General features: G+C 44.0%; 1 protein-coding gene across 1 annotated transcript; it reads right to left on the bottom strand.

Annotated features, from left to right (window-relative positions):
- Positions 1–3,472: 3,472 nt before the first annotated feature.
- Positions 3,473–11,103, bottom strand: TMEM74B (transmembrane protein 74B). The gene is made up of 2 exons (XM_051979508.1): positions 10,541–11,103; positions 3,473–5,912 (listed from the first exon to the last, which is right to left on the bottom strand). Exon 2 carries the CDS (start codon positions 5,867–5,869, stop codon positions 5,087–5,089), a length of 783 nt encoding a protein of 260 aa, XP_051835468.1. The 5' UTR covers positions 5,870–5,912; positions 10,541–11,103; the 3' UTR covers positions 3,473–5,086.
- Between the last annotated feature and the right edge of the window lie 1,347 nt (positions 11,104–12,450).

The raw sequence follows: 12,450 nt of genomic DNA on the forward strand, positions 1-12,450 counted from the left end.
ATTATAGATCAAAGTCTCAAGACTTTTAAAGTCTTCCTACAGATTTCTTGGATCTATATCAGTAATAGTAATATGAATAATACCTTATTTATATAACATTTTATGGGTACAGGGCCTTTACATACAGCATCTATAATGGAAAAAGCACTAAATTTGGAATCAGATTCCAATTCTGCTGTTTACCATTCCTAAGGCTCTCACCCTCTCTGAGTATATTTGTTTGTATAAATGAACAAAGATCCAGACTGCCTCAGAGAGCCTTCTGGCTATAAATCTATACTCTCTAGGATTCAGTATCTTCATATGTAAGTTCTAGAAGGAAAGAACTAAATTCTTAAATCCCATGTCTTGTGATTCTATACAAGGGCACTTCTCATTATATTGCATTGTGATTTAGGGTTGAGAAGTAGTGCAATGTAGTAAAAGGAACACTGAATTTGAAGCCAAAAGGCATGTGTTTGAATTAGGGCTCTACTGTTTCTAAACTAAGTTTCCTTAGATGAATAATAACATTTCTCAGGCCTCAGGTTTTCTTGCCTGTAAAAGGGGGGTTTTGATTCGATGGTTTTCTAAGGTGCCTTCTATCACTAGTAGTGGAGTGGTATGAACTGAGACACAGAGGTAGAAAAAAGGTAAAAGAATTTGACTGGAGCATAACATGATAGGAGAGTATGAGAAACAGTGGGAAATGAAACTGAAGAAATGGGTTGGAGTTGTATGGGATATCTTGAAGGCCATACTGAGGAGTTTGGACTGGATGCCACAGACAACAAGGAGTCCTAGAAGGTATTTGAGCAAGAAAGAAATTTGTCAGAAGCAGTGATGAAGATGGATCTGGTGACAAATGTAGAATGGATTAGTGGGGTCAATATTAGAGGCCAAGAACCCCAGGAAAAGAAACTTCTTAGCCCATCTGTGTTCTTAGAACAGAGAAAGCCACAAGGACATAGTAGCTTCTGCCAAAAGCAAGGACTTGTGGCTTCATCCAGGACAAGAAGCTTAGGGATGGGGGTGGGGGTTAAAGCAGAAAATCAATATACTGATGTCACATTCAGGGAACAAGGCAGTCCACAGCTTCCTAACAGAAAGCTTCATCACTGTACTAGCATTTTCTGGCAGAGAATCTTCTGGCTTGGATCATCTTCAAAAGAGAATACTCTTGTTGGTACTTGAGTCAGAATCAGAACAGGCCAGAGGGAATCAGGTCCTCAGAAAATGGGTAATAAGGCAGGTTAGAGAGGACTGAGAAATTCTAGATCTAGACAGTATTTAGCAGCAGTTGTGGAAAGTTAAATTATGGCAGTCAGTTCTCTCTGCTTCTTGGACTCTCATTTTTCCTATGAGTCTTTTAAAATCTATTGAGTGAAAAAAGAATCTACTAAGTACCAAATAGCTGTTTAGTAGAGAAAATCATAAAGTGAACCCAGGACTTTTCCTAGTGGGATGGAGAAGAGTGAGCAATGTAATTCAGTTCAGTAGACATTTGTTAAGCACCAGATGTTTTTACTAAGAAATGCTGCAGCTAGTATTAAAGGTCTTGGAATTGAATTTAGAGCTTCACTTTCCTTTGGACCTCTTAAAATCCCTTCTGGTCCTAAATTCTACGCTGTGACAATTCAGATTTTTTTTAAACAAGTCTCTATCTTCTTCCCTGCCTTCCTCCAAGACAAAGTCAAAGAAGCAAAGTAGCTTCTGCCAAAAGCAAGAACTTGTAGCATCATCCAGGATATGGAAGGTGAGAGTGTGGCATAATGCCTTATACTTGGGGGCCTAGGTCACTATTCTAGGTATAACAAAGTATGTCCTCAAGGAGCTTGCAATTTTATCGGGGAAATGAAAGAGACAAATACACAAATAACTGGCATAAGAAAAAGTGAGATGTCCAAACAGAGTGCTAGGAGACATTCAAGAATGGAATTAAAATCACTTTCACCTGGGGGATTTTGGGCTTTGGTCAAGGAAGAATTCCTAGTAGAAAGAAAGGGATATCAATAGGGAGAATGGGTTGAAAGTTCAAAAGAAATTCTCTGAGTTTGGGAAGGGGCTGGGGCTGGGGCCAAGGCCGGGGGAAAAAAAATCTGGAATTAAGTTGTTAAATAGCCTATTGAGAAAAACTTCAGGACACCACCCCAGGGATTCATTTCTTTTCATAGGAATTATAAAAATTTGTGATTTCTTATTCTACCTTTGTAGTGGAAGGACCATTCCCAGATTAACCTTCTGAAAATTGCTAATAACAGCTCATTCCTCTGCACAGCACTTACAGGAGCCTTGGAGTCAGAAAATCAGGATTTCAGCATGTTTGCCTACTCACTAGCGCTGTGACCTTGGAAAGTAAATCTCTTTAACCCTACAAAATATGATTATGAGGATGATAACTACTAGCTTATACAATATTTAAATTGTGAAAAGAATATATATATGTATGTATATATATAATATACATACAGAAAGTTCTTATATTTAATCTTTACCTCCCTGTCTGGGTAGCTATTCACATTTTATACAAGTGAGGAATTTGAGACTCAGATTTAAGTGAATTGCCTACAATCACATAGTTGATAAAAGTCAAATTAGATTCTAATTAGGATTAGAAGCCAGGTCTTCCTGACTCCAACTCCAGAATTCTTTCAAAAAGATATTTGTTTTTGTATCCCTAGATCTAGCACAGTGTCTTTTTTTCTTCTCTGAGGCAATTAGGGTTAAGTGACTTGCCAAAGGTCACACTGCTAGGAAGTGTTAAGTTTCTGAGACCAGACTGAATTCAGGTCCTTCTGACTTCAGGGCTGGTGCTCTATCCACTCACTGCACCATCTAGCTGCCCCTAGCACAGTGTCTTGAACATAATAGGCACTTAATGTTGTTTGGGGAGGGAGGATGTACATTTTTTTTAAGTTTAGCTGAATCTAAACAAATTAAAGGAATTGCACTAGATGATTTTTAGGGTCTGCTTCATTAAAAAAAAAAGTTTATAATTTTAAAATATGGTTCTTTTCCAGAATTCCAATGGGAGTATGTTGCTCCTTTTTCTTCCCTTCCCATCTTCCACAGGCAGATGACCTAGCAGGTTAGGCACATCATAGAAACCATTGGAGAGTGGTCACAACAGGTTGGAACCCTGGAGTTTTCTAGCCTCTTCCATTTAAGCCTCAATTACTTTTTATCTATAAAATGGAGATTTTAGTACTCATATTACCCATCAACAAATGGATTAAGGATAAAATGAGATATTAGTTAAAAATACCTTATGACAAGCACTAACTAAATGTAAGGGAGAATGTCTTATTATTTAGGAGGTAACTGCCTAATTCTATTAAATGCTTTCTCTTGAATAGTTTTGCAATGCTAAACTCAGATTTAATCTTTAAACAGCCCCTAAACACATTTCATCACAATCCAAATTGATTTGAATTGATGGTCCGAGATTTAACAGGGTTTATTCCCCAAAGAGGTCTCCTATCACACAAATTCATACAGTTGGGATGATTATTTTTATTTTTTATTGTTGAATTGAGAGGTCCATATCCCTTCATGAGGACATCAGTCTAAAATACTTCACATTGTAGCTAAATATGAGAGGTTTTGTAAACTTGGGGATTTGGCCAATCCAATCTTCATCGAACCTAGGAAGAAACTGACACACTCATGGAACTCCATAAGCATGATAGAATTTGGAACCTCATGACCATTGTAGAATTCAGAACCCCATGTTGGAGAAAGTTTTATTATCCCAAGGCATTGTTGTTCTTAGTCAACCACACCCCCTTTACACATCAGAACCAAATCTAACTGAACTTGACTAAATGTTTCATAAAGTTCCCTTTCAGTTTTCATATTCTGTGACTCTGTGAACAATTTCTTATCCCTCACCTAAGTCATAAACAGAAACAGATATCTGCCAAAGCCTTTGTCTTCATCAATCCTTATAAACTACTTTTCCCTTCCTACAGATCTTTGGGGATAGCCTAGAGGACATCTCTAGACTCTTCATCATTTGAGGGATAACATAGATGTACTTCTGCTTAGAGAAAACAAAATGAACTAGAGAACATCTTCAGGTTCCAGGAAATCTGACTTCAAACCATCCATGCAATAAAAATAAATTAAAAAAAAAATAAAATGTGCTTTTCATCTTTTCAGCCCTCTCTTTTTGAGGGAGGCTCAGAAAGGATTTCATCTCTTGCTTTCTAGCTCAACATTAGATTTTCCAAAGATCCAGCTCCTTTCAGTACTGAAGTTATTCTCTCCCAAAAGTAGCAGAAAGGATCTGGAACTAGGAGCAGGGTTTGGGAAATCCTGTGTGAAAAGTAGAGAGTTCGGAAGTGTAATTAACTCTAAAATTCAATGATTCTGGAGAGATGGACAAAACATTTTTCCCCTAAAAGGAAGTAGGGTGGCATTTTGCTGGTATGGAGAAGATTTATGGATTCAATATCTTTTCTTCTAGAATCATAATGGGCATTGCAAAGAAGAGAAACACTTGCTCTCCACATGAAATACTCCCCAAACACATCATGTTCCTTGTATTAAAGAGAACCTCATTCCTCAGGTCTGCAATCCTGAAATATTTGCTAAGAAGTCACTATTGCTAAGTCTGATTATGTCACTGCAGAAAATTAGACCCTAAGATCTGAAACAAGACCACCCTGTGCTTTTTACGCAGTAAGGGTAAGCCAGGAGATCATGGCTGCTTCACTTTGGGTAAGAGGAATAGGCAACTGCTGGTTACAAATCTTACAAATCATTATTTTCCATGAGGTTGGAGCCTAGAATATGGCACAGGTAACTAACTGCTAGAGGCTTTGATGTTCTTTCCATCACTGAACCACACTTGGAAATACCTGGTAGCAAAACACCATTGGACTGGATTGTCACCCTTAGCACAAGCTTGTTGATGGTACCTTTGATTACCTCTGGATATACTCTGGCCCCACCCAGAATCTGAAAGCTGTGTTTTTCCTGGAACTCCAGGGCCAGTTGTCCACGGAAATAATCTTCTCCAAAGGAAGTAAAGATAGGTAATTTTAGACACTGACAGGATGTGCAAACCTGTCCTATCACTTTATCCATCCCTGTCACAACCGTGCTACCCACAGACTGTGCCATCATCACACATGTTGAGGGGAGGGGAGAGAGAAGTGTAGGTTCCTGGATGGATTGGGTGAGAGTCTGTCAACTGAACGACCTCATTTTCCACCAGTACCTGAACCCCATCCCCATTAAGCTGCCTCATCCTCAGGTTTATAGAACCATAAGTTTTTCGAGGGCCTCTGGACACAGCCAAGTTTCTCCTTCGGTAGAGTTCCCCTTTGACGAGAGACACCATCAGTAAGATGGACAGCAGCATGCCCCCCAAGGTAAGGAGGCCCAAGCCAGCAATGATACACTTGTCCAAGTGGGAGCCCAGACGGGCATAATACATTTCCAACCTCTCCATCTCCCGAGCTGACACTGTGTCTGGGTTCACCCTGGCTTCCCGGGGAATAGCATAGGCTACCACCACCAACAGGATTCCACTCACCAAGAAGACTAAGGCAAAGATGAAGCCATAGTCTACAGAGTGGCCTGCGGTCTCCGTCCCCATGCCCTCTTCTGACCTTGGAGAAAGGTCGTCTCTCTGGGAATGGGGGTGTGAGGAGCCATCGCCATGGGGACTGGATGAGCTGCCAGGAACAGCTTCCTGTTGACTCTTGAAACAGGTCTCCTGTTCCTCCTCCTCGGAAAAGCAAGTATTCTCGATTCCCTCTCTCTGCAGGGCTGAGGGGCTGGGCCTCCCTTCTGGTGCTGATGTCCATTGTGAGAGTGTTCGTTTGGGGGCCCTGGGCCCATTGCCAAGGGTCTTTAGTTCCAGGGAGGAAGAGGAGGCCATTGGAAAGTAGTTATCCAGTTCATCCCTCTTAACCCCTCAGCGGCTGGAAGACAGAACAAACCAGGCAGGGACAGAGAAGGAGAGGGAGCAAAAGTTGTGTCTGTGTCTTAGAAAGAGATCTCAGCAAATGAAGGGAGCCTCATACTCCATGCACATATGTATACATGCACACACACACACAGGCAGCAAAGTACAACACATATGTATACATGAACACACAGAAATAAATAGATTAAGGATTGGTCATCAATTGGATGTATTCAAACTCCACTGGGGCATCTCATGATCCTACCACCCCTCAGAAGATGGTCTTCAAGAGTTGCTGTGGCTGAGAATACTCATCACAGGTGACCATCCTTATACACTTAGCCAAGCTGGCCTTCAGAAGAGGCACAGACTGTCACCAAAGCTTCTGCAGCTCTTTAGGGCACCACAGTTTGTTATCTTCCTGTCACCATGAGGTACTAAGGGACTGTGGTGAAGGAGATATGACACTAATAACACTTGGACTGATTAACATCTTAAGGTTTACAAAGCACTTTATATTCACTATCTCATTTAATTCTCACAACAGCTCTGGGAGGGAGGGAAGGCAAGAACTAATAAACCCATTATACAGATGAAGAAACTGAGACACAGGGAAAAGACTTGTCTAGTATTTGTTCTAATACTACATCAAACTGCTTCCCCACCATTATTTCCCCTATATCAACAACTAATGTACATTTGTGTGCACAGTGATTTGCAAATATGGCCATATATCTGAATGATGGCCCAGATATCTGGACAGAAATATGCACATAAATATGTATATGCACATGGACACATAGAGTCACAGATTCACACTCAGATACATACACAGAGATGTTTTCTGATTAAACTGTCAGAAGAGGGAATGAGGTAGGTAAGAGACAGCAAGAGATTAAAAAGGGTAGTACATAAAGAAATGAGATCCTCAAATCCCAAAGCTGGAAGGGCTATTACAAGTCATCTGGATTAACTCTCCAATTCAGGAGTTATTTATTCATCAAGTCTTAAAGTTACAGGGGAAAATATAGACTATATTAAGCAATTCACATATCTACCACATTTAGCATTCTCTCTTTCCAAGGGAGAAAAAAAGTACTAATCCTTGCCCCACCACCCTGACCTCTCTCACCTCACACATACATATACACACTACTACCCATTTTACACTCATTTTATAACTAGCACCACCCATTTTACAAATAGAAGACAGGACTCCCAGTTAATCACACCCAGGGGAGTAGCAGAGATAAGAAGCCAAGTAGCCTGACTCCATCCCAAGAAGGCTTTCTTCAGCAGAGCAGATTGCTGCAATTCAAATCATCAAGAAAGATCTATCTCTGTCATGGCCAGTTCAAGGAGACAAGGAAGTCTCTCCCTATTTATGAATTCAAAAACTCACAGTCACATCTCTGTAGCACTTTACAAGTGTCCTGGCAGTAATATAGACAATATAAAATTGATCTAGATTTAAGGCTAGAAGAGATCTTAGTAACATCTGATCTAACTCCCTCAATTTCCTGAGGAAAAAACTAAGTTAAATCCTTCACTCACAATTACACAAGTGGCAATATAACTAACTTTCAGATCTGTATCCTCTGAGTCCATATCTAGCAGGTTTTTGTGCCACACAGTTAAGGCCATTTTATAGGTGACTAAATTAAAGGAAGGGTGATGTGCCTTGTCTTGCTCACATGGGTATGTAGACCAAGTATTCAAGCCCAAGTTCTCTGGTTCCAATACCCATGGATCTTTCCACTTTACCTCATTGTTGCTAATCCAATTAGGATTAGCATCAAATATGCCAAATCATTCTTAATGGTTCTTTCTCTGCCATGCCCCAATCTTTATACCTTTTTGTCCTTAGTTTTTCCTCTTATCTTTCCTTCCACCTACTTTATCCTCCTTTCTTACTACAGAAAGGCCACCGGAGATAGGACATCTGGGTTTGCATATGGACTCAAATTTTCATTAGCTGTGTGACCATGCCCAAGTTGTTATAAACCTCTCAAAGCTTCAGTTTCTTCATTTGTTAAGGGGAGAAATACTTGTGTGAAGACTGAGCCTGTTATAACAGGCTCAACTAGTTTTAGAGTAAGAAGTCAAGTTCAAATGTGACTTATATATAACACATGCTGTGTGACCTCAGACAAATTACTTAACCTCTCAGCATCTGAGGCAACCATCTAAACTTACAAGTTGCAGCAAAAGGTGCCAATCTATGCTAGTATAGGAGCTCTTCATATGGAGCTGCTTCCACAGATAAAATCACAAATGCAGTAAAAAAGAATACTTCTACTAAAGTACTTCATGGGACTGCTATCAGGAAACTACTTTGTAAACCATGTTTTTACTATTTCCTCTTTGGACTCACATTTTTGGTGTTGGATAGTGGCCAAGAAGCTACAGAAATTCATAGACTTACAGATTGTAAAAGGAGGGGTTGGACTAGGAAACTGAGGCCTGGAGAGAGGAAATGATTTGCTCAGGCCACAGGAGCTAGTGGCCAAGCCCAGACTAGAATCTAGATCTGACTGCAAGCCAAGCTGGATTCTCTACTCCGCGGGACCAAGCATCCATATTTCTAGCAGTGTTTATAAGTCTTGTACATGTATGTCTGGGTGGGCTGACTAGACACCTCAAAAACAGAGTGTTCCCTTCAAAAGAACTCTTTCTAAATTCCTGCTGCATCCAGTGGGGTCTGATTTCAGTAGCTTGCTCTGTACAGTGTGTGCCAGACAGAGATCTATTCAGAAAAGGAAAATGGAAACTATAGGAGCCACTGTGTCTTCCTCTGTGCCTCCAGCCTCGCCTGGCTCCCAGGGCACAGGGAAGCCGCATACCCTCCACCAACACCAGTCTGAGAATGGCCCAGAAAATTACATCCCATCTCCACTTTCTAAACACACACATACATTCACGCTCATACACATACAGTAATTTAGCTCAGGTTCCTGTGCCAAAAGGTAATCCAATTCATCAACATTTTTTTTGAATCGGCATCTCACTCAGTTCCAGCTCAGAACTTTTTTTTTCTTCAAATGACAAGAGATAAAGTAGGCCTGAGTTAAAACGAAGCTATTACATATTTTCACTCACACACAAACACATATACATTGACTCATAGATATACACATGCACCCTAGAAACACAATCACATAGAGAAGACATACTGTCATACAGAAACACAAGACAACAGTGTTTTACATATACTCTCATATGAAGGTATAATTGCAGAAATAGACATACTACATAAATGTGGGGTGTAATAAGCAGAGGATTAGATTTGGAGTCAAAAAGATATTTTAATTCTGCTACCATCTTTTACTAGCTATGTGATCATGGACAAGTTTGACAACTTTCCTAAGCCTCAGTTTTCTTATCAGTAAAATGGGAACAATAATAGCTGAAACACCTGTCCCCCAAAGTTGGGATGATGATTAAATGAGAGTATGTTTGTAAAGCACTTTGCAAACCTTAAAGCCTTACGTAAGTGTCAGCTACTACTCACACTGTCACAGATAACACGGATACTGGATCTCACAGAAAGAGAGACAGATAATGTGTCTCATGCATACAGACAGACAAGCTCTCACTCAGAAATCCAAAAGCACACAAAGGTAGATAACATATAGAGATACTTTGTTCTGCACATGCAAGAAAGATATACACATACACAGATTTTGAGACAAAAGCCAGATACAGACACACACAAATATCCTCTCGCACGCGAAGAGGCGGGCACACATACACAAAGACAGATAAAGATAAACACATTTACAGAGATCCTCAGGAGTTACACATACAGGAATGGGAAGTTGGAAACACACACATACACACACGCATCCTCCCTTCTTCACTGGCTCACACCCCCTTAGTCCTGTCCTCCTCCTACCTGCCCATCCCGAGCCCCCATCCTAGCTCCCTGGGGGCGGGGGGAGGGAGACAGTCTGGTGTCCGAGGCCTCAGGAGAATGAAGACGTGGGCCAGGTTCGCCCGGGCCCCTAGTGGACTTCGGCCAAGGTCCGAGCCAGGGGGGTTCGGAACCAACCCAGAGTGCGGAGCGCTCAGAGCCGCCGGCTCCGCCCTCACCCCTCCGTCCTCCCTCTGTGGCGCCCTTCTGCTTCCAGACCGAGGTCAGGAAAGGGAAGGTGCGGGGGTAAGCCCCCCGCAGCTGCAGCGCCCCCGAACCCGAGGTTCTGAGCATCCTTTTCCTCTCCCGTCTTCGCGCCGCCGGCCCCCTCCCCCAGCCAAGGACACCAAATCTGCGCTTCTCCCAGCCCCGAAGTGAACCTGTCCAGGGGCCACGCGCGGGCTTGGCCACTCCCAACCCAGGTGCAAAAGAATCGAGTGACCAGGCTATCCCCCTACTCCCACCCCTACCCCCTACCGGCCCGGGATGCCTAGAGACCAGGCGCCCGTCTTGTTGGCCTCTCTCCTGTAGCTCCAATGCCGAATGAGCTCAGCCTAGCTCAGCTGCGGCCCGAGCCGGCTCCGCACTTATCCCTCCTCCTTCGACCCTCCTTCTCTTTCTCCTCCTCCTCCTCTTCTTCCTCTCCCCGCAGCCCCCGGCGCCGCCCCGCCAGGCGCCCAGAAGGGAGGGAGCCTGGGGGTAGCTCAAGCTCAAGTCAGTGTCCTACGTACCTGCGAGGGGACCAGGAGCAAGCTGGGCGCCCAGCGAGTGGTTGATCAGGGCGGCGGGAGGGGAGGAGGGAGGGGAGCTGGAAATTACGGAGTAGCGGAGTCAGCGAGCTGGATAGCGGGTCCTCACCTCCTCAGGCTGTTGGCAGACCGCTGGGCCCCGGGAGCTCGGGGCCTCGGCAGGGGGAGGGGTGGCTTGCTCTTCTGGGGGGTCCCAAGGGTGTCTATTGCACCAGCCACTGCACTTATCGAACCCGTGAGCCTCGTTTAATAGCACCGCCACTACCTTTCTCCGCCCCGCCCCTCCCCCAGGGCCCCCAGAGCAGGCCTGAGGACGACTTGGGGACACCCTCGCTGTCTGGCTGGTCCCTGTCTGCACCAACCATCCTTTCTAGCCGGGGCTCGGGCGCTGCCCTGCTTAGCTCCGCAGCCCCAGCCCCAAAGTGCCCAGGCAGTCGGCTGCTGAGGCTCTACACCCGGCTCGCGTGATAGGAGTGAGGAGAGAGTGAGGAGTGAGAGGGGGATGGAAAGATGGGGGAAGGAGGGGGCCGGGAGATCTAGGGGACCAGATAGGTAGAGGTCTCTTGGGTTTCACTAGACTCCACGAGGTGGCGTGGGTCCCGGGCGCCCTCTTGAGGCAGAATAGGAGCAAAGTCCCTTTCCCGAGTACCCACTTCAGAGATTCAGAACAAGGGAAGCAGTGGATTAGTGTTCAAAAGTCTCTTTCCGTTAGACCGTTATGAACAGTCAGCTTTGTAGCGCTGACATTTGACATCTGCCTCCAACCCCCTACCCAGCCGCTCCCAAACACACCATGCAGCTAACACTGTCTCGTAACCTCTCTGTATCAGTGAAGGTGAGGAGGAACTATCTTGACAGGAGTGTCCTCCTTAAAGATGGAGAGGGTGACACTGCAAATCAAAAAGTGAGGGGTCCATTTAGGAGGCTGGGGAAGGAGGGGGAGGGGAGAGCTCTTCCTTCCGCGATCTTTGGGTTATCTTTACGGACCTGTGCTCTTTGGGAAGTACTGCGTTTGAAATCACAGAGCCCTCTGGGGACCTTGAAGATCAACCTATGTTCTGTTCTTTTCAGGTCTGTCACTCCCAAGCCAGAGGGCTTCCCTTCCTATCCCTCCCTCTCACTTATTCCTACTCTGATCCAGGAATGTTTTTGTCTCAGCAGCCAGATCGGTCATTGTCTGAAGTGTGGAAGTGAGACAAAGACAGAGACTGAAGACCATCACATTTATCATTGGAAAGGGCATCAGGCCAAACATCAGGAAAGCAGAAGTGACTTGTCCGAAGTCGCACAGTGGGGGGCAGAAAGATGCTTGTGCTCGGTCCACCACTCCATGCAACCTTTCATTTTCTTTGTTCTAAATGCAGCTCCTGCCCAAAGAAGGGTTGATCTGGTTGGACGGATGCTGATCCCAGGGGGCTCAGCCTCACTGAATGGAGGAAAATGAATTCATGGACTCCAAGTTCTAGTGAGAAAGTATCCCTTTTGGTGCCTACAGAAACTCAGGCATATACCCCCCCACACACACACACACTCCATCCAAACCTTCTGTTGTTCATCCTTCCCAAAGAAGATTAATGACATCATGGTGTTGAGGTCAAGGTACAGTGCATTCCACTGTGTCTGATCAGTTCCATAGGAGCTCGAAAGGTCTACCATAGCTAGAGCACAAATAGTCCATTTGAACACTTGAGATGGAGATAGGATAGTGGATAGAGCACCAGGCCTGGAGTCAGACTGGAAGACCTGAGTTAAATCTGGCCTCAGACACTTACTAGCTCTATGATCTTGGGCAAATCACATACTCTTGTTTGCCTCAATTTCCTCATCTGTAAAAGGAGTTGCTGAAAGAAATTGCAAACTACACTCTAGTATTTTTGCCAAGAAAACTCCAA

The sequence above is a fragment of the Antechinus flavipes genome, chromosome 2, assembly GCF_016432865.1.
Source record: "Antechinus flavipes isolate AdamAnt ecotype Samford, QLD, Australia chromosome 2, AdamAnt_v2, whole genome shotgun sequence".
Lineage (NCBI taxonomy): Eukaryota > Metazoa > Chordata > Mammalia > Dasyuromorphia > Dasyuridae > Antechinus > Antechinus flavipes.